Raw genomic sequence first — 22,565 nt, 5'->3', positions numbered from 1 at the left:
AATGCAATCTGATTCTCGACGCTAATCCAAGTGGGGCTCTTCTGACAATTTTATAATGGGCAAAAAAAACATTCCTCCGTGGTATCTCGCATTTGCTACTTCTGAGATCCAAACCACAGGTCATTTCTAAACTCATACTTTCTGATTTCCTTCTCCAGACCTTGTTTACAAATTTGGGTTTTGTCCTATGAGTTTGGCTCAAGAGCCGACTAAATCTTGCAGGAAAGATTTGCGAGTTAACCGACTTTACAGCCACTATGAGAACAATCAGCATGGCATTTCAACAAAGGTAGCGTTAAGGAACAGCAACCAAAAGTAAAACGTTCAACTCCCCTGATGAAAAATGGAGAAAAGTCAAACATTTTGTGAGGCGGCCCAGCCATGACCAAGATTCTCTGGATGCTCCAGATCTTAATCAATGTATCAGACGCTGCCCTGCTAAAAGCATACATTTGACAAGCGGTAGAAATTTACAAGATTACAGAAACTAACATCAGGATAACTGTGCTCACTTTTTCCAGGTAAAAAAATCGAAACAATTTGATAATTGAAAAGAGAACATAACCTTGAAAATGATTTTGAAAAAAGCCTCAAGTCCTCTATCCTCTCAGATACTACACTTGATCTTAGCCAAAAGGCCAAGAAGCAATCTTCTGCCCTCTCAGATGTAATGATTTCCAGCTTTGCCCACGTCATACTGTTTTTACCAGGGAAGGAAACTAGCAATTATTGAGTGTCCACCACAGCAGGCATCGGCCAAGTGCGGCCCAGGAGACAAACCCAGGCTGTGGTCTGTTTCTGCACAACCTATGAGCTGAGAATGGGTTTTACGTTCTTAACAGGTTGAAAAACAATCCAACGAAGAACACTTTGTGATGTCTGAAAGACACATGAAATTCATAGAGCAATGTCCAGCAACAAAATTTTATTGGAACACGGACACATAGCCCTTCATCTACATATCATATATGGCTGCTTTCATGCCAAAATGGTGGAGCTGACCAAGAGATCTGGTGGTCCACCGAGTGTAAAAATTTGACACCCGGCTCTTTTTGGAAAAAGTCTGTCTACCCACATGTTTATTATACTCTAAGTACTTCAGAAAAAGTAGCCAGTACTATCCTTAATATACAGGCGAGCTAAAAACTGAGAGTTTAAGCTACTGTTACAAAGGACGAAAGGAGTCAATGGTGGTACTGAAATTCAAACCTGAGTCCACTTGATTCCAAGGTTGTGACCCCAGAGCTCAGACTACAATACACCAGGCATTTTCCAATTCCTACATCAGCTTCCTTTCTCTGTGTTAGCAGCTCATTGTGCTGATGGGTAATGGCTTACGAAACCGTAAGTTTTCCTTCACTGTCTGAGCTAGTCCCTGGCTTTTTGCACATACAGATGAAACCAAAAATAAAATTTTACAGGTGTGTGGGCCTTGCTTCAAAAGAAGCAGGAACATTAAACATCACGAAGCAGGTTTTGAATTAGGGTGAAAGGCTGGGGCGGGGCGCCTGGGTGGCTCAGTCGGTTAAGCGTCCGACTTTGGCTCAGGTCATGATCTCACGGTTTGCGAGTTCGAGCCCCATGTCGGGCTCTGTGCTGACAGCTCAGAGCCTGGAGCCTACTTCGAATTCTGTGTCTCTTTCTCTCTCTGCCCCTGCCCTGCTTGCACTCTGTCTCTGTTTCTCAAAAAGTGAACAAACGTTTAAAATATATATATGTGTGTGTGTATATACACACACACATATATATACACACACACATATATATGTAAAGCTACAGCCCATATATACATACATATATATATGTATATATATATATATACACACACACACACACACACACACACACGGGCTTCTTTGCACATAACTCTGAATAGGTCAATTACACAGAATTTCATCGTGTCTCAGACATCATGGGTAGCACAGTCCTATGGGAAGGAAAAGGACTAGAGAAACCCAGTGGGCTGGATGCAGCCCAGGGATCCCCCCGTGGCTGAGGAGAATTTTCTTTCTGAGCCCAGAGAGCAAGGGTGGCCCATGACTTCCCGTCACATTCAAACACTGTAGGGCCTCTAGCCGATCTAAGCAAAGTGAAAAGTAGGGAGAAGGGTTTTCCCACATTCGGGGTCTCATCGCTCAGCCCAGTTCCTGGTAAATGAAGTTTGCTCACAGGCTCAGGCCACTTCTCTCAGGCACTTCTGAATCCCTTGGTACGCTCCTTCCAAGGAGGTTTCATGGAGATCAGAGAAGCCAAGAGAAGACAGAGCAGAGGTTGGAGGGATGTGGCCTTGAGCCAAGGAGTGAGGCCACCCCCAGAAGCTGGAAGAGGCAGGCAGGATCCTTCCCTGGAGCCTACAGCCGGCACAGCTCTGTCACACCTCGGTTCTCGACCTCCGGCCTCCAGGACAGCAGGAGAAAACATTTGGGTTGTTTTAAGCCCCCCAGTTTATAGTAATTTATCACAGCAGCGAAAGAAACCGGACGCCAACAACCGTCCACGATTTCTTCTTTTCTAGTAAGTTATCTCTAACAATAAGCCACACAATTTCTGAACTCAGGCCTCCCTCCGCTGCTCTCCGTGCAGTCTCTCAATGGCTATCCACATCCCTGCCTGTGCGTTGTTGACAATGAACGTCTTATCTCTTCCATCAGCAGTTAAGCTTGGCCAAGTGTGGAACTGTCCGATGGGGTTAAAAACTAAAAACAGCTTTTATAAAAACCTAAAAAAAAAAAAGGGCGTCCGGCTGGTTCAGTCAGAAGAGCACGCGACTCTAGACCTCAGGGTTGTGAGTTCGAGTCCCACATGGGGTGCAAGATTACTTTAAAAATAAATTAAAAAAACACAAGGAAACACTAAAAATAGGTACCAGGTTGTTTCAAGACACACACAACCATGTGATGCAGACGGCATGAAAGGAAACAGGTGTGCAAAATGGCCCCAAACGGAACACGCACCCAAGTGTCCCACACCAGGAGACAGGGTAAAGAGTGAGGCAGGTGCCACAGAAGAGGTAAACCCGCTAGTGTCTGAGCAACTCTGTAGGGCTGTCCTCGTCAGCACGGTGGGGGGATGGGGGGCACCACTGGCAGAGGCCGGAGGCCAGGAGTGTGGTCACACCCCCCGGAAAGCAGGAGACGGGCGCACACAAAGGACCAGGGCCAAGCAGTGCCGGTCTGTCTACACGACAAAGAGTTCATTATGAATGAACGTGAGCAACACAGTCTGAAAAACACAACCTTGGAAACAGAAGTAACGGCAAACTGGATGCTCGCAGGCAAAACGTGCGGCAGTCTCGACTGGTATCAGTGAAGGAAAAGTTAGGGCTATGTGCATGCGGGACAGGGGCCGCGTAACAATGAAAGCAATCATTTACCCAAGAAGATACAATGCACTGCTTATCTTAGCACTGAATGCCAAAGCAAAAGGAGAACCCAATTGCAAATCGCAGAATACCGAATTTACTAAACTTCTTGCCACACAGACGAGAAACAGCAGAACATCATTGGCTCCTTTGTGATATGGACAAAAGTGAAGACGCTAACAGTCCCATGGAAACGCACAAATGGGAGGAATACCTAAGACAAGAGATCATACTTAGGGGACAAAAATGAACGGAAGTTTAGTAGCTAAAGATGCAGACAGAGAAACTTCACAGCAGCACATGCGACTTAAGGTTCTCGCTGCCCTCAGCTAAAGCTACATCACAAAGTGATACAGACACACGGTCACGACGTCACACACACCCACTCTCATGACCAGCCACTTGTTTTTGTACTGCTTGTGAGGTAGTAATGGTTTTTACAGGACTAAATAGCTGGATGAAAAGAAAAAAAACAACAACAAAAGAAGAACATTTTATGGCAAGTGACAATTATATGAAATTCACATTTCAGTCTCCATAAATAAAGGTTGCCCTGGAATCCAGCCACACCCGCCATTTACAACCCAAGTTCAGCTGCTGCCACAGAGACCAAACACCCCTTTACAGAAAAAGGATGTTGACCCCTTCTAATCGATACAGGGTAAATCATATCTAACTGCAGAATCGAGTTCTGGAGATCAAATTTCTAGTGAGAAATTAACAGACAGCTGTATTCAGCATGGGGCCTGGGAACCACATCTGAAGAGGCATTATAATTTAGGGGGACCTCAGTATGGGAATTCAAATTTATAAAGGAATTTTGGGGACACCTGGGTGGCTCAGCCGGGTAAGCCTCAGACTCTCGATTTCAGCTCAGGTCACAATCTTATGGTTCGTGGGATCAAGTCCCATGTCGTGTTCCATGCTGACAGTGCTGAGCCTGCTTGGGATGGATTCATTCATTCATTCATTCATTCTCTCTCTCTGTCTTGCAAAATAAATACATAAACATGAAAAACAACTTTATAAAGGGATTTTTTTCATATATGAGAGAATCTCGTATGCTGTTTGGAAATCTGTGTTGTTTCAGAAAATAAATTAGGGTGATAAATGGAGGTGTATCGGGAGGAACCCTTCTCGTGATTAGTCACCGTATCACAGAACAGCCGTGTGTCTTGCAAAATGGAAGGATTCACACGGAACCCGAATGAACAGCTACCTATTCGTAAGATATAAAGCAGATAAATGCTTAGGGGTTGACCCCTATCGTGGTTTGAGTGATATCCCCCTAAAACTCGTCTACCCAGAGCCTCAGAATGTGACCTCATTTAAAAATAGGGTGTTTGCAGGGGCGCCTGGCTGGCTCAGTCAGAAGAGATTGCGACTCTTGAGCTCGGGGTCATGAGTTCGAGCCCCACCTTGGGTGTAGAGATTACTTAAAGAGAATTTAAAAATAACAATAAAAAAAAATAAAAATAAAAATAAAAATAAAAATAAAAATAAAAATAGGGTGTTTGCAGATAGAAGTAAGGCAAAGATCAAAATGAGATCACTCTGGATCAGGATGGGTTCTAACCCAACGACTGTCTGTTTATAAAAGAGGAAAAGTACACACGGACACAGGGAAGAAGGCCATGTGAAGAAAGAGGCAGAGGTGAGAGTGACGCTTCCAGAAGCCAAGGAATGCCAGGAGCCACCGGAAACCGGAAGAGGCAAAGAAGGCTTCCCGCACGGAGTATCCAGAAGGAGCGTGGCCCTGCCGACACCTTGTTCTCTGACGCTTGGCCTCCAGAATGGTGACAGAACACGTTTCTGTTGTTTTAGGCCACCCAGCGTGTGGTGATGTTACACGTGTGTTACAGCAGCCATGGGAAACTAATACAATCCCTTCTAAAGCTCGCCAGAAATTCCAACTTCTCTCTTTGTCCTCAAAGGCAAGGTCTAGATCTTTAATTTCTTCTAGAAACCCACACAGCCTCCTCTAGTGCTACTGTTGCTAAAAGAAAAATTCAACGATGTTAACCTTCGTTCTTCTTGAACAGTGACAAAGAGGTAACGGTGTATCTTTTTAAATTACATGTTTTATCTTGAGAGAGCTGTAGACTCACCTCAATTCAAAGGTCCCACTGTGCCCTTTACCCAGTTTGGGCTCATGGGAACATCTTGCAAAACTACAGTATAGAATCACAACCGAGATACTGGCGTTGATATGCTCCAGCGATGTGATTCCCGTTCCCCAGTTTTCTGTACTCAGTGGGTGGCATTATTTAGTTCTACCCACCACCATCGAGATAGACAACAATTTTGTCACCAGGGCTATATGGTATTGTAATACATGCAAAAATAGGCCTTATCTGTATGCAGATCTGTAAATATTAACGTAATGGCTGGTTCAAAGACAAACCTTTGAAAAGCCAGGATGAGATACCATATTTACACAGTCCTTAAAATAGAAAGCAAATGTTTCCCAGATACTCTGAGTTACTATGGGAGGGGAGGAAAAAAGGCTGATGTTCACCCAGAGCGGGTTCCTCCAACAGGACCCAAATCTCCTACCTTGTCCTTTTTGTCTTGTCGAGCATATGGAAAACACGGGATCACGGCAGTCACCCTGGAAGATGATGCGATCTTACAGGCGTTGATCATGATGAGAAGCTCCATGAGGTTGTCGTTGATTTCTCCACAGCCACTCTGGATGATATAGACATCTTCGCCCCTCACGCTCTCACCGATCTCGACGCTGGGAAAAGAAAAATGCCATCTGTTAATAGTCAAGTATATTTGCTGTCTTCGAGGTCCCCTGGAGCTCCGTTAGGTATGATAAGTGGCCAGGATTCACCATACACATCGGTGTCCAGGGTACGATCGGGGGGCTGGTCACAAGGGCTCCATCTGCCTGGCACGTACCAAAATTCCGGACCCCCAGGTGTTCCGCACTAACCACACTGTTCATACAGGTTAGTAGGGTGAGCTGTTCGTATCTGGGAATGGGGGGAGCCGTTTCCAAAATGAAGTTCCCAAAGGCTAGCTGAGGACCACCTTGTGAGCAGAACTTTCCATGTAGGAGAGGGTCCACTATGCTCGTTAGAAATAGGTCTCAGTCCTGTTACATTGACTTCTTTCTGCTAAATAGTATATTGAGTTTTTACTTTTATTAAAGTTACATATACACACTGCTTAAAAAATTCAAGTCATTCTGGGGGCGCCTGGGGGGCTCCGTCAGTTAAGCGTCTGACTCTTGATTTCAGCTCAGGTCATGATCTCAGGGTTCATGACGTTGAGCCCCACGTCGGGCTCCACGCTGACAGTGCGGAGACTGCTTGGGATTCTCTGTCTCTCTCTCTCAAAATAAATTAAAAAAAAAAACAACAACAACAAAACAAAGTGAAGTCATTCTGTAAGCCTTGTAACAAACATTCCAGAGGCAACCAATTTGGACTCTTGGTATGGTTTTTAGGCATTTCCCTTCAAGCCTCCAACTACTAAGTTTGTATAGCTTCATTTTGATTTTTCATTTTAAGCATCACGTGTGGTCACCGTGCTATGAAGACGAGGACATAAGTCTATCCCCACCCCCCACCCCCACCTCCCATTGCCTATAACACCTGCAGCCTTCTGGTCCCACCATCCCAACGGAGATCAATACTCCAACCAAATACGACAGCTACTGTTAACTGTGTAAGTGCTACTCGGAGCCGAGCCACAAAGTAAACTTCAATCCAAGTTTATATTTCCCTTTTACACACAACTTTCGGTGCTTTGTTCTCCCTGGAGTGTATTGTCCTACCTTTTCACCTGTTAAGTTTTCTGAGTAGTGAATCCAAATTCCGGCCTAAAAGCTTGGCTGACAGTCTACATTCCCACCGTGTCAGAGGCCCCAAGAGTGACATCCATGTCACTGGCCCACCCGTGTTTGTCCCGTCGCCGGCTGAGCCAGGTTCTCTCTGCCCATGCACAGATGCCACCCCCCCCCCGGGGGGGGGAATCCCACCACCCCTCTCCCACACATCATTGCCCACTTTCTGTATCCTCTTTCTTGCTGCACTTTGGTTGGCATCCTCCAGTAGCTTCTGGAGAAAGAGTGAAGAGGGGCTTCAAAAGTCTTTGAAAGTTGCATGTTGGACAATTTCTGTTTTGTGGGCGGAGAATCCTGAGCGCTCAACACGCCCGCAGGCCAGCCCGTCCCTGGCACGTGCCGGGGCACGTCCTTCACAGCACTGCCAGGCGCCCGGGAGACCTTCAGCTCTGCTACGATGCTGGGTTTGAAAAGCCTAATCTTCTTCCAAGTGATACCTCAGGAACAATGCGAGCCGGACTCGAAGGCCGTGTTGGCTTGCCCACCGTCTTTCATCCCGAGATAAGACTGCAGCAAACTGGATGGCGCCCAGCTGGATGGAGAAGCCGCTCAAGAAATCCTCCTGCGATGCCACCGCCGCCCCGCCTCCCCATGACAACGGCCACACCCGCCCGCATCTGGTATCACCACTCGACATACCACTTCAGACTCCCTCCATCGCCTCACGAGAACCCCAAAGCTACAGCACCCCCCCCCCCGGACTCATTTCCCCAAGGAAAGGGCCATACTTGCAACAGCGCTTACGCTAAGCCTGTAATGTGTATAAAGTGCTTTACCATTTCTATGACATTCGCGTCTTTTTAAAATGTTGCTGAAGTTTTGATCACTGCACCCCCATCCAACCCCATTTCCCCCATAAGCCCTGTGGTCTTTATTGTAGGACTCTGCACAGCACGATGATTTTTAGGAAAGCATTCCAGTAAGACCAGCTGCAAAGGGGCTCCCTCTAAAAAGAAATATCGTGAATCTTATTTTAAATGACAACTAGACCCAATCATATTTTCTCTAAAGAGCCGATTCTTTCTTAAAAATAAAAAAAAAAATTTGGAATCCATGCAATAGTCTATTGAGTCAACAGAAGCTTCTACCCAACCTCAACTAGAATAATCGGAACACAGGGGCGCCTGGGTGGCTCAGTCGTTTGGGCGCCCGACTTCGGCTCAGGTCATGATCTCACGGTCCATGAGTTCGAGTCCCGCGTCAGGCTCTCGAAACACAAAAATGAAGGCTTTCAAGTTGAGCCGATCTGAAAATGACTTTTGGTAACAGTGGAAAATGATGACCCACTTCAGGTTGAAGCAGTCTGACACCACCCCCAGGGTGAGAGAGACACAATTCTATGTGCTCCCTCCTATTTCGAGTTCTAAGGGGCTAAATGTAATTCCTTTGTGAGCATCCTCTCAACTGTGGAATCAAGTCAATTTGGAAATTGGCGTGGTAGGCAGAATGGCCCTGCAAAGAGGTCTATGTCCTAAGCCCCAGAATCCCTGAAAATGTTAGTTCCATGGCAAAGGGGAAACAAGTCGGCAGATGGAATTATGGTTACTCATCAGCGGACCTGAAAATAGGGGGATTTTCCTGGAGTATTCCAGTTGGCCCAATGCAATCACAAGGGTCCTTGAAGATGGGAGAGGGAGACACATGAGGACTGAAGCAGCGTCAGAGAGATGCTACGTTGCTGGCTTTGGAAGATGGAAGAAGGAATCAAGGGCCACAGGCAGCCTCTAGAAGCTGAGAAAGGCAAGGGAACGGCTTCTCCCCTCGAGCTTCCAGAAAGGACTGCAGTGACCCATGACAGACCTCTACCCCACACAACCGGAAGATGTGGCAGCGACCCAGAGGGCACGGGCCTGCAAAGCCTAAACCACTTACCGTCTGGCCTGTTACAGAAAAAACTTGCTACCCTCTGGTGTTATGACGCTTTATCCCAAAAGACCTGCTTCTTTGGCCTATTTTTCTTGGGGAACCTCAGGGCCCGCATGACCAGCAGTCCGGCAGAGGCTGAAAAAAATCCTATCACCATGGCAACTTTTCTTCCTGCTTCTACTCCTAAAGATGATCACGACCAATCTTTAGTGTAGGGGCTTAATTTCAAACACTTGTGGCCAGAAGGCAGCATCCGTTTGCCATTCAGATGGAGAATCTTCACCGATCCGCCAATAAGAAGGCAGATGAGTTTATCTGACTCAACAATGAGTGAGTGTGCTCATTGATGAAAAGGTGGCTGCAGAGATGCTTTGAAACTCTTCCCATCAAGGGGATTGGCGCCTGGGTGCCTCAGTCAGTTAGGCAGCCGACTTCAGCTCAGGTCAGGATCTCACGGTCTGTGGGTTCGAGCCCCGCATCAGGCTCTGTGCTGACAGCTTGGAGCCTGGGGCCTGCTTCGGATTCTGTGTCTCCCTCTTTCTCTGCCCCTCCCCCCCCCCCACTTGCTCTCTGTCTCTTTCTCAAATAAGAAACATTAAAAAAAAAATTCTAAAAAAAAAAAAAGGGGGGGGGACTGGATTTGGGAGGACTCTGCCCGACAACCGATTGTGACAGAGGCGACAATGCACTGACTTCAGGGTCCAGACCTTAAGAGACTGGCTGCGGCCACTTCCTGCCTCCCGTGCTATGGGAAAGCTCAAGCAGCCGCATGGAGAGGGACTGAGCTTCCGGCCCAAGCTCCCAGGCAAAAGCTAGCACCAAATCACCAGCCGTGTGAGCGAGCCGTCTTCAAAGTGGACCCGCCACCCCCAGTTAACTGCTCCAGATGCCAGCACACAGGGCGCTGCCCGGGCTGTGGGAGTGAAATAAACAATTGCTGTCTTAAGCTGTTGAATTCCGGTGACTTGTGACACAGCAATAGATAACCAGAATGTGGGGTCTCTCGGTATCAGCGAACGACCCTGTGGGCAGGTTAAGTGACCGGGGCTAAAATGTTAGAACAGACCCGCGGACACCTTCACGGTGGGACTTCAGTGGTCTATAGCGAAGCTGGGGCGGGCATCTCTCTGCTGTACCTCAAATGATTCAGAGATGAGAAGGGAAAATCAGGAGGCCCTGTGTGTCTGATGAGGTGGGGGGTGGGGGTGGGCATGCCCGGCTGGCTCGGTTGGTGGAGTGGGCGACTCCTGATCTCAGGGTTGTGAGTTCGAGCCCCATGTAGAGACTCCTTACAAAAAAAAAATCTTAAAAAAAAAAAAAAAAAGTGGGGAACGGAAGGAGTGATAAGCAGGACATCAAAGCAGATTTCTGGTCCCAGCTGAGGGGAGACGTTCAGGAAGGGGCGTCTTAGGTGAGCTGAATCATTTTTCTCTTCCTTTTACCCTGTGTCTCATCCCTGGGACCACACAGTAAAAACCAGATCTCTAGTACAACAGCTAGTATAGACAGGACTGTTTGTACAAATCAACCCCTGGGCCTAGACAGTTTATGGGAAGGAGAAAAGTCAGGAAGCTAACGTTTTATATTCTAAGTATTAAAAACATATAATATTGGGGCACCTGGGTGGCTCAGTCGGTAGAGCGGGAGACTCTTGATCTCCGGGTCATGGGTCTGAGCCCCACCTTGGACTTAGAGATTACTTAAAAAACAAAACAAACAAAACAAAAAACATATAATCTGACTGTAGAAGCAATTCCCAGAGATCCTGTTTCGTGGTTTTCCAGACCTCACGATTTCTACTTATCAGGTGGTGGTGATAAAATACTGGAAAGCAAATAAAACGGAGTTAAACATACAAACAATCGTACTTCAATGCCTGAATGAGTTGCACCCAACAGTACATCCAGTATTTGGAACAGAAATCCAACAATGACTTCACGACGGACTTCCGAGTTAGATTTGTGGCTCTTCGGCAGCACAGGATCGCGTTGCACGGAGATAACACAGGAGGGCAACAAATTTGCTTTCAAAATCTACTTTGCCCGGACATTTCTCCCCTACTTACACGACGCCAGCTCTTGAACAGAAACTATCACCCCATTCTTCTTAGAGCTCCTGAGACCTAAATAGGACTGGCCAGACATCACAACATTCAAACCTAGCTACGCTCTCCTTTTCCAGAGCCCTCCAGGGCTTCTGTATGAAACTCCACAAAGCGGAAATCTTTGGCTGAAGGACTCCTGGCATTTATGCCACCTGTTACCCATTCCCAAACGTTTCTTCACTTACAGAATCAACAGGACTACGTGTTGCGATTTCCCACCCGGAAGAAGGGGCTTCATATAGCCTAAAAAGTTGACTCGACACACACCATTTTCCCCGTATGTATTAACAGAACTCCCCAGGAGCTCAGAAATTTTTGACTAAGCCAAAGGCCATCAAGGTTTTCTCCCATGCTTTCTTCTAGAAATGCTTAGTTCCAGGTTTTACATTTTAAGTCTGCAATCCCTCTCAGGTTCATTTTTGACATGGTGGGAAGTATAGATGGAGGACTGTTGTTGTTGTTTTTTGCTTTTGTTTTTTGTTTGTTTGTTTGTTTTTGACAGCCTGCATCAATTGTTCCAGAATCGCTTGCTGAAAGTGTTGGTTGAACTGGATCTTTGCCAAAGATACATGACTTAGTGTGTACAGGGCTAAGCATTTAAGGGGGAGAAGAAAAACAGAGCAATTTGAAATTGTTCAAAGAGCTGGGTGGACTCAGGCAGGTGGAAAACGGGGCCCCTGTCGCGCTTCCGAGGGTGGCCACCAGCCTGACGTCACTGAACAGAGGTGACCGCATCTCCTGGACCTGAGACACAGGTGGCAGTTACGCCCGAACCATGCGTGGCCTTGCTGCTGGAGACAGCAGAGTCCCAGGCCTACGAAGAGGATGAAAGTCTGTCGTGTTTGGGACAGAAAACTGAAGAGGACGCTCAGGGGCACCAGCACGTGCCCTCTGGAGCTCTCACGCTCTTCAAGCCCTCCGCACAGACACCCCCTCTGGCTAACCCAGACTTCTGCACCCCGGCTGCTCCGGAGGGTCACCCGGGAGCTTTTACAACACCCACGCCCCCCCCCCCGCCCCGCCCGCCGCGGGGATCAGAGCTCCCGGGCAGGGAGGGGACGCGGCTTTCAGACGGGCCCCAGGTGGATGCAGGGCACCGGCGGGCAGAGGGCGTGGGCGGAGCTGGGTAGAGGACTGGCCAGGCGCGGATCTGGGAGCACCGAGCAAGCACACCCAGAGGCGTCCGTCGCCGCGTGCCCTGCACCCAGGCGGTTCCCGCCGGCTGCGCCCACCTCTCCTCGACGCTGGTGACCGCCCCGAGGTCGCCCTTCCGGGCCCCGGGCCGCCCTCCTCCGCGTCTCCTGGGCGCCGCAGCGGTGGCGCGGAGGCCGCGTCGTGGCCGTCCCGCCCCGGAAGGGGGAGCGGGCGGCCGCGGAGTGGTCCGGGATGCGGAGCGGAGGGGGGGGGGGGGGGGCGGCGACGGGCCCGGCCCGGCCCCGCAGCCGCGCGCCCGGCGCCCTCCCCGGCCCGGCCCGGCCCGGCCCGGCCGCCGGCGCGGCCCCCACCTGGTCTCCTGGTTGCTGAACTTCTTAGTGACCACCTTGCCCAGCTCCAGGCCCAGGCGGTCGGCCACGCGCTGGGACAGGTCCTGGTGCGAGCTGCCGCTGAAGAGCACGATGTTGGGCATGGCGGAGGCGGCAGTGGCACCGGAGGCTGCGACGCGAGCGGGAAAGCGCGGCTGTCGACCAAGGGAGGAGCGGAGTGGAAAGTAGCTGGAGGGGGCGGAGCTGCAGGGGCGGAGTCGGAGCCGGGCTCGCGGGGGCGGGGCTTGGTGGACCCGGAGTCGGGCGGCGGAGCCGGAACGCGCCGCGGCGGGACCCGGGGGGAGGAGGAGGAGCTGGGGGAGCTGGAGGGAGCGGAGCTGGGGAGGAGGGGCTGTAGAGGGAGAGCTCTCGGCCCCGTTCTAGACCTTCCCGTCCAGCCTCGAGAGGGAGGGCCAATGAGCCCGATTAACTGGGCACCGCGGGCGGGTGCGGGAAGAGGCTGTGGACGTACCTAGCAACCGGGAGCGAGCCCCCCAACACGGAATACCCCCATACCCATTGCAGACGACTGGTGTTCAGCTCCAGGGATCTGTAAAACTCTGACCCGCGGGGCCGGATTCCCCTCGCTGCCTATTTCTACCGGAGCGCTAAACATGGTAATTACACATGAACATTTGCAATCTGTGTGATCGTACCTGTCCTGCCATCGCACCCCAGTTAAGAAAAATAGTATCCCCTTAATAAATAAATAAATAAATCCTTTCCTCTCTTTAGTAGGTGCGTACTGCAAAAAGCTGTACTAAATTATTTTTATTTTTTGTATTTTGTCCATGAAACCACTGTGAAAATTTGTTGTCTCTCTTGTTGTGTGAGTACCTACGTAATAACCTCTCCATTTTGCCTCGTGGCCCGCAAAGCCTAAATTATGTACTATCTAGTCCTTAGTCAAAATTCGCTGGTGCCTCAACTGCTACAAAATTGCCCGCTGCCCTTGAAAAAAGCCGCCAATGCCAGTGGCCATCTGAGACCTGACCACACATGGAGGGGCAGGGTTACTCTCCATGCTGATGGTGAATGGGAGCAAACCGAGGCGCCTCTAGATTCCTCGTCTTCAGGTAGTCCTCAGGCCAGCTTTGCAACGTCCAGCCAGTCGGTTCTCCTGGCCTGACCCCAGGAACCTCACCCTGCCCCTTGCCCACTCCCTCCAGGTGGTCCCCAGCCACCCCTCTCCATAGCCCCTGAGCCTGCTCCTTCCCCTCTCCCCCTGCAGAAGGGAGCAAGAAAGGTTTTCTCAAGCAAATGCCAACCTCTGTGCACAAATCAAATGTAGAGGAAAGGAATGTATTACATGAGAATGTGGGCCCCACGTGCTAGTCCTGCTGGCCAATTTAATGCTTCTCAATGACAACAGATTAAACAGGTCGGATAAATGGCTGGGTTTTCGCTGCCAACAATTGGCCCTCCGTCCACACGGAAGGCAGCTTGTAGCCCGCTGTAAACTGACCTCATATTATTGGGATTTGGGGGATTCTTGGGATTATTCATGTAATTGGGATGTTTCATCTGGGTCCATGTGCTTTTCTTTAAACTCCTGAATCCGCCTGTTTACCCAAAAGTTGTCCAAAGCACCCATTCTGGCAGCATTTTCCATTCTTCCTGGGGACGTGTATGTGCTCTATTATTAAAAAAGAAAAGAACAACCCAGCCCTCCTTGCAGTGAGTTGTTATCTCTGTGTTTTACAGTTAATTACCATGGCAATGAGATTTATGCTCATACTCAACCATATGTCTAAAATTTTTACTGAATGAGTCTGCTAATGTAATTATTTTTAAACTCTCCTAATAACATTTTCTACTAACAATATTGCTGTAATTTTTAGGTCCTTAAACTTTTTTTCTCAGAGACAAGCTATATACATGTTCTTTTCAGGGGGAAAGTGGCCTCTTGTCAGCAGGGCAGGACCATGGTTCTTTGGTAACAAAACTGATGCATTCTCGAACGCAGCAGAAGTGAGTGAAAGCCCCTGGTCTCTGAGTATGTTAATGGTCAGGGGTTTGGAAGCTAGGGTGGAATCCTCACAAACTATGACTTCAATGCTGCCAGGGAGAAACAATATGTAGGCTGGGGCAACCAACAAAATCGTGGTTGGCTCAGCCCTTTGATGAGTTACTAGGCTTAGATGCTTAGGGGAAACAAGGAGAAATGTAACATGGGGACCATGGAAAATCATTGTGAGTCGCAGACTGCCCGGAAAGCTGTCACTGGTAAATGTACAGGCTTCAAAGATCAGCTATAGACGATTTTATTGAAGTGTGAACACTTTGTCTCCCAAGCCCCTTTATCCTTGACCCAAAGGACCCAGGGTGTTGTGAGGAAACCTTGGTGTTTTGCAGGTTTCTCAACCTTGGCACTCCTGACACGTGGGCTGGGTAAGCCTTTGTGACGGTGCTGTCCTGTTCACCGTAGGACGTTTAGCAACATCCCAGGCCTCTACCCACTAGATGCCAATAGCACCCATTCGCCAGTCGTGACAACCAAGTGTCTCCAGTCATTGCCAAGTGTCCCCTAAGGCATAAAATCACACCAGACTGAGAACGGCTTGTCTGAACAAACCCCTGTTCCTTTCCTCTATGTGGGCCTCTCCTCAGGGCTTTTCCGGCTTCCTCACAGAATGGCTGTACAGTTCCAAGAAGGAGTGTTCCAAGAAGATAAGCCTCAATGAGCAAGACCTTCACAAGCCTCTGGTATTATCTTATTTGCTAATGTCCCATTGGCGAAAGCAAGTCACGTGGCCAAACTAGCATCAGTAGGGTATGGGACAGCATACAGGCATCAATACTAGGTCCAATGGTCCACCAGTGCTCAACCACAGTGCACTGCTTGGACAGAATGTGAACTTGAGAGAGCCTTCAGGAAAATGGGACACATATACAAAGACTCAAGACTCAGGATGAAGAGAACATATGCCATGTGTATATGTGGTCTCAGATTTGGGGCAGTTGGACGATATTCATTATTCTAACATAAAATGTTAGCGGAGAATATAAGAATGATAAGCGATTTCCATTGTTGGCTTCTACCTTCACTGACTCATCAGTAGGGCTGATATGAGCAAACACCGATTTGACTTTGCGAACCGTTTTCACATCCTGTATTCCACACATCATTTTGCCGAGATCTCTGAATATAGAAAGAGCTCTAAATATTTGCAGACATGAACAGACACTTCTCCAAGGAAGACATCCAGATGGCCAACCGACACATGAAAAAATGCTCAACATCACCCATCATCAGGAAAATACAAATCAAAACCACAAGGAGATACCACCTTACACCTGTCAGAATGGCTAACATTCACAACTCAGGCAACAACAGATGCTGGCGAGGATGCAGAGAAAGAGGATCTCTTTTGCATTGTTGGTGGCAATGCAAGCTGGTGCAGCCACTCTGGAAAACAGCATGGAGGTTCCTCAAAAAGCTAAAAATAGAACGACCCTACGACCCAGCAATGGCACTACTAGGCATTTATCCATGGGATACAGGTGTGCTGTTTCGAAGGGCCACAGGCACCCCCATGTTTATAGCAGCACTATCCACAATAGCCAAAGTATGGAAAGAGCCCAAATGGCCATCGATGGATGAATGGATAAAGAAAATGTGGTATATATATACAATGGAGTATTACTCAGCAATCAAAAAGAATGAAATCTTGCCATTTGCAACTACGTGGATGGAACTGGAGGGTATTATGCTAAGTGAAATGAGTCAATCAGAGAAACACAAATATCCTATGACTTCACTCATATGAGGACTTTAAGAAACAAAACAGATGAACATAAGGGAAGGGAAACAATATAAAAACAGGGAGGGGGACAAAACAGAAGAGACTCATAAATATGGAGAACAAACTGAGGGTTGCTGGAGGGGGGAGGGGGGGACGGGCTTAATGGGTCAGGGACATTAAAGATAGCTACTCCTGAAATCATTGTTTCACTATGTGCTAAATAATTTGGATGTAAATTTTAAAAAATAAAAAATAAAGTTAAAAAAAAGAAAAAATATATACATGTTTTTTCCATCTATTACCTACTTATGACCTTTGATTTTTTTCTATTAAATTATTGCATTTTAAATATATAAGCCTTCTTTGTATGTAAGGGCCAATTATCTCTTACCCATCATATAAGCTATGAATACATAATCTTAGTCTGTCATTTAAAAAATTAGTTATGAAAAAAAAAAGATAAGACAAATGTTGATGAGGATGTAGAGAACCTAGAACCTTCACACAATGCTGGCGGGAATTTAAAATGGCGCCCCTGCTTTGGAAAACCATCTGGCAGTTCCTCAAACAGTTAATCATAGAATTACCATGTGACCCAGCAACTTGACTCCTAGGGGCAGAGCCCAGAATCGAAAACAGGTACTCAAGTAAATAGTCTGCATGAACGTTCATAGAGTACAATTCACGATAGTCAAAAGAAACAAACAACACCGATGTCCAAGAACCGATGAGTGGCCAAACAAAATGTGACCTGCCCACACAATAGAATATCACTCAGCCATGAGGTTCTACTACAATGCTATGACATGGGTGAACCTTAGAAACAGTGTGCCGAGTGAAAGAGGCCGGTTACCACGGAGGACCACATGTCGTGTGATTCCGTTTTCGGAACAGGCAATACACTAAAAGCCATTGAATTTTACACTTTAAATGGGTGAACTGAACAGTACGTAAGTGATATCACAGTAAGAGCTGCTAAATAAAAAAGATAAGGACATTTTTCTTCATGATTCCAACACTGTGATCATATCTGCCATATTAACATGTCAGACATTGTCTAACAAATTATTATGTCTAAGATATATTGAGATCGATCACTGCTTTAAGGTGGTGACAGCCTGATTTCTGCATAATAAGGCTTTCTACTCTGCAAAATGCCAGTTTTCTAGTTCTATCATCCGTTACTGTCTACAAACATTAGCTGGAGCTCCTCAGCAAAGAAAAGCTAAAAAAACGAAACATAAATAAATAATTAAAAAACAAAAAAAGAGCTTTCCTTCACCCTCTGGGGCTACTTTGTTATCCCAAAATACAGTTTGTACTGGAGAAGCAAGATAAAAGTTTCATTTTCTTCCCTTTATCAATTTGCAACCATTCGTGGAATGATAATTGCCTAAAATGTACCAAATCCATAAAAATCAATGAGTCTATGATGGTAGTCAACTAAATGAAAACCAGAACAAAACAAACAAAAGTAAATTGCCCTTGAATCCAGTGGTCATTAAGGAGTAAGCTTTCTGTTTTTTATATTTTTATTTTTATTTTTATTTTTATTTTTGAGAGGGTGGAGAGAGGGGCAGAAAGAGAGAAAGAGAATCTAAAGCAGGCTCTATCCTCAGCGTGGAGCTAGACGCGGGGCTCGATCTCACGATTGACAGAGGTGAAATCAAGAGTTGGATGCTCACCTGACTGAGCCACCCAGGCGGCCCAAGAGTAAGTTTTCTTTAGAGGCAAGGTGAAGGTGGAATTAGCTGATTTCTTGAGTAATTGCATGGCATTTGATGCCTTCCAGAAGAATGCCCTTTCCATGTAGGTCGGATCCGTCACTTCTGGAAATTCGATCAAAGATAAAGACTCTGGTGCCCTCAGTGAGCTTAAGAGAGCTAGATCCAGCATACATTATTCAAGCAGCCAGGGTGGAGCTGGGAGCGTGAGGGAGTTTTACAAGAGTGGAGCTAGAAGTTTCTTAAATGGGACACGGCATTTGCAATGTTGTGAGAAGGTGGGCTAATGTTCTGATGATAGGAGTAACATAAAGTAAGTTCAGTTAAACTGAGCTTCGTATCAGCATGAGCCAAAGTGACAGAGAAGTGGGGGGGGGGGGTCTAAATTAAGTAGGGCCCAGTAAGAGCACGTCGTTGCAAATCCTTTCTAGAATCAGGGAGCCACTGAGAGAAGGAATAATGATATTGTACCTGTCTGTAACACCACATGGCAGACCTTCAAACTAAGGAACAGAGAGGTTAGGGAACTTGCCCAAGGCCACACAGCTACACAGTAGAGCCGGGCAGCTTTTCCTATTTATTGCCTCTTAAGTCACTCCATTGTGTAAGTGGGAGCAGTTGAAGAAGGCTTTCCATTTTAGATCACTCGGTGCACAAAAACAGTACTTCTTCTCCAGGACCATGTTTTCCGCTCCTAAGTAATCTCAGTAACACCATTTTGATAAGGATTGTCCCACCCACCCAACATTTTTTGGAATGTTGTCGGAATGCCTTCCAAGCACGATCCTGGGCTTTCTTGTCCTCTTTGTCCTTTTTATAAGCTCTCCTTACGGTCATCTAGGTCCATGACCGAATCCTGATGATGACTTAACATGTTTATATCCCCAGCTCCGACCCCTCTCTCCAGGGCTAGACTTGAACATCCAAATCCACGGCATGGGTTGGCAAACTAATCCTGTTCATGGCCTGTTTTGTAAATAAAGTTTTGCACATTCACCCACTTACCCGTTGTCTACGGCTGCTCTGTGCCACCAGGACAGAGTTGAGGAGTTGGCCAGAAATCATGTGGCTCTAAAGGGTAAATATTTACTACTTGGTTCTTTACAGAAGAAGCTGGGCCTCTCCAATGAGAAGCATTTTTTTCCTCCAATGCCACTGAGATATAATTGACCTAGAACTTCTGTATGTTTAAGGCGCACAAAGTGCTAACGCCTCTATCACGTCACGTAATTACCATTCTGTTTTGTGGTAACAACAATTAAGATCCACTCTCTTAGCCACTTTCAAGTATATAAGACAGTGCTATTAACTAGAATCACGATGCTGTACATTTGATTCCCAGGGCTCATTCATCTTATAATTGGAAGTCTGTACCCTTTGAGCAACATGTCTCCATTTCCCCCCACAGTCCCTGGTAACCACCACTCTACTCTGTGTCGTTCTGAGTTCGGCTCATTTAGTTAGTTAGTTAGTTAGTTAGTAAGCTCTTTGCCCAGTGTGGGGTTTGAACTCACGACCCCGACATCAAGGGTCTCATGCTTTTCCAACTGAGCCGGCCATGCACCTCTTTCGCTTTTTTAGATTCCACATATAAGTGAGATCATACAGGGGCGCCTGGGTGGCTCGGTCGGTTGAGCACCCAACTCTTGGTTTCGGCTCAGGTTATGATCCTAGGGTCATAGGATCAAGCCCCACATCGGGCTCTGAGCCAAGGGTGGAACCTGCTTGGGATTCGTTCTCTCTCTTCCTCTGGCCCTCTACCCTGCTCACACGTGCTTTCTCTCTCTCTCTCTCTAAAATAAATAATAATAATAGTAATAATAAGTGAGATTGCACAGTATTTGCCTTTCTCAGTGGCTTATTCCACTTCACATAATGCCCTCAAGATCCATCCATGTTGTGTGTGTGTGTGTGTGTGTGTGTGTGTGCTTTCCATTTAGCTGTTGACTCAATGCTTCTCCTCCCAACAACCCATTCTTCCCTCAGTACACAGCACCACTAACTATCCAGTTGAGTCAAAAATATGTAAATCATCCTTGATCCTGACCTTCCCGCTGCTTTTTTTTTTTTTTTTTTTTTTTTTTTATTTTTATTTTTATTTTTTGGACAGAGAGAGACAGAGCATGAACGGGGGAGGGGCAGAGAGAGAGGGACACACAGAATCGGAAACAGGCTCCAGGCTCCGAGCCATCAGCCCAGAGCCTGACGCGGGGCTCGAACTCACGGACCGCGAGATCGTGACCTGGCTGAAGTCGGACGCTTAACCGACTGCGCCACCCAGGCGCCCCCTTCCCGCTGCTTTTTATGTGCTGAGGCTGTTGGTTCCATTTGCAAAGTCTCCATCCAAGCCTGTTCTCTTCTCTCCACCTCCATGGTCACCAGCCACCCTGGGCTTGGACCTCCTCTACAACATTTTCAGTATCTTAGCCTCCTCCTGTCCCTTTCCATACAGCAGTCAGAAAGAGTTTTTTTTTTTTAATCAAAGCTAATTGTATAATGTCACCCTCCTGCTTAAAACCCGCCTATGGCTTCCCACGGTACTTGGAACTGGCCCATGTCTAATCTGCCAGCTTCATATGCCCTTCCCTCCCTGACCGTCAGCCTCTCTAGTCTCCTGCCTAAAACACAAACAAACCTTCCGGCCACAGGACCTTTGCATATGCGCCTTCCTCTCTCAGAGAGCTCTTTCCACTGGCTCCTCCATCACAGGCTTGGCTCCTTTGATCTCTTGGTGCCAGCTTATAAATGTCATTTCTTTAATCTCCCCTCAAACCACAAGTCTCCTTCCTCCCCCCACCCCAACTCCGGTGTCTCTTTTTCTCATCGCCGCCTGCGGTAACTGCCGTCATAGCGTTTATCTTAATCTGTAGCTGTCATTTGTTGCTTTTATGTGCATGTTGACTCCGTGTGCCCCTAGACTGTAAGCAGCACAGAGTCAGAGATTGGGTCCATCTTGGTCACAGCTTTGTCCTCAAAGTCCAGCATAGGAGTTGGCCAGATAGCAGCTGTGTGTCCACAGACCTTCAGTTACGGACACTGTCATGTAACTGTGATTTTATTCAATGTATCATGATATATTATTCTTTGGGGTGTTTTGTTTTGTTTTGTTTTTTGTTTTTGTTTTTGTTTTTTTTTGCCTCCAACCACTTAAAAATGCAAGAACCATTCTTAGCTCCAAGGCCGTGCAGAGGCATTTGGTCATAAGTGGTTTGCAAGCCCCTCATCTAGCACATTCCTTGGCAGATTCTCACAACTTTTTCCTTCTTTTCTTTTTTTGGAAATAAAGGAGACGTGCCGGGCAGAACTTAAAAATGAGAAATGTTCTCCAACCAACACTCCTTAAATGTGCATCCCGAGAGGGCACAGCACCTGGTTAAATAAAAATGCGGTTCTCTTGCAGTTGACCCGTTCAATATAGACAGAAACCAAAAGCCCCTTCAGAGTTTGGCATCTTCCTAAGGATCCACTTCCCTCTACGCTGTGCAGACACAGCCACTCTCATAAACACTCCAGTAATAAAATAGGAAGTAATATCAAGCGACCCCTAGAAACTTCTTAGACAGATCATAGACGACAAATAACAAAACACATCCATCTGATCATTGTATCATAAGGGACACACCCCCCCCCCAAAATCTTTCCAGTTCTACCATTGGCTTTCTGTCCCCCTGGATCCTGAATTGCCCCAACGTTTTCTTCTCTTTCTCCAGAACACTAAGATCCTTTTCCTTGGAGGAGTGGGTCGCGACCATGAGAACAGCACCCCCATCAGCAGTATACGTGTTCTTGCTGGTGCTGGTTTCATTCTTTTTTTAAATTGTTTTAAAGTTTATTTATTTATTTTGAGAGAGTGTGTGTATGTGCGCGGGGGAGGGGCAGAGCGAGAGAGAAGGCTATCAGTGAAGAGCCCGATGTGGGGCTTGAACTCACCAACCTGAGATGAAACCAAGTCGGACCCTCAACCGACTGACCCCCCAGGTACTCTGTGCTTGTTGTACTCTTGCCTCAGTCCCTTACGCCACCATGGTCAGTTCCCACTGCCTTCCAAGTCATCAGGGCTGTGAAGGCAACACAATTTCTTTCTTGTCCCGTCCTAAAGCTCTTTTGTTCCTTGGGCTCAGAGGTGTCCGTTAAAAAGACACAAAGTGTTTATGCCACCTAATTAATTCGGCAAACGTAGTGGGGAAATGTTGAAATCCACGGTTCTTCATGTTTGCCAAAAAACATTATTTGAGGGGCCCCTGGGTGGCTTAGTCGTTTGAGCGTCCGACCCTCGGTTTCAGCTCCGGTGGTGATCTCACGGTTTCGTGAGTTCGAGCCCCGCGACGGGTTCTGTGCTGGCATTGCGGAGCCTGCTTGGGATTCTCTCGCTCTACCTCTCTCTC

General features: G+C 47.3%; 1 protein-coding gene and 1 pseudogene across 1 annotated transcript in view; both read right to left on the bottom strand.

Moving 5' to 3' along the window:
* The window catches only part of PRPS2 (phosphoribosyl pyrophosphate synthetase 2), a 36,060-nt gene extending 23,163 nt beyond the window's left edge, over positions 1-12,897 (bottom strand). The window contains exons 1-2 of the mRNA XM_058712386.1: positions 12,693-12,897; positions 5,918-6,101 (exon numbers count right to left, since the gene is read on the bottom strand). Coding sequence (XP_058568369.1) covers positions 5,918-6,101; positions 12,693-12,814 — 306 coding nt within the window. The 5' untranslated portion in view covers positions 12,815-12,897. The remainder of the gene's footprint in view (positions 1-5,917; positions 6,102-12,692) is intronic.
* On the bottom strand, positions 498-650 carry LOC131503355 (U2 spliceosomal RNA; annotated as a pseudogene).
* Positions 12,898-22,565: the final 9,668 nt, after the last annotated feature.

Source organism: Neofelis nebulosa, chromosome X (assembly GCF_028018385.1).
Source record: "Neofelis nebulosa isolate mNeoNeb1 chromosome X, mNeoNeb1.pri, whole genome shotgun sequence".
In the NCBI taxonomy this organism is placed as follows: Eukaryota; Metazoa; Chordata; class Mammalia; order Carnivora; family Felidae; genus Neofelis; species Neofelis nebulosa.
The sequence above is the reverse complement of the archived record's forward strand: the minus strand, read 5'-3'. Positions and strand labels throughout refer to the sequence as shown.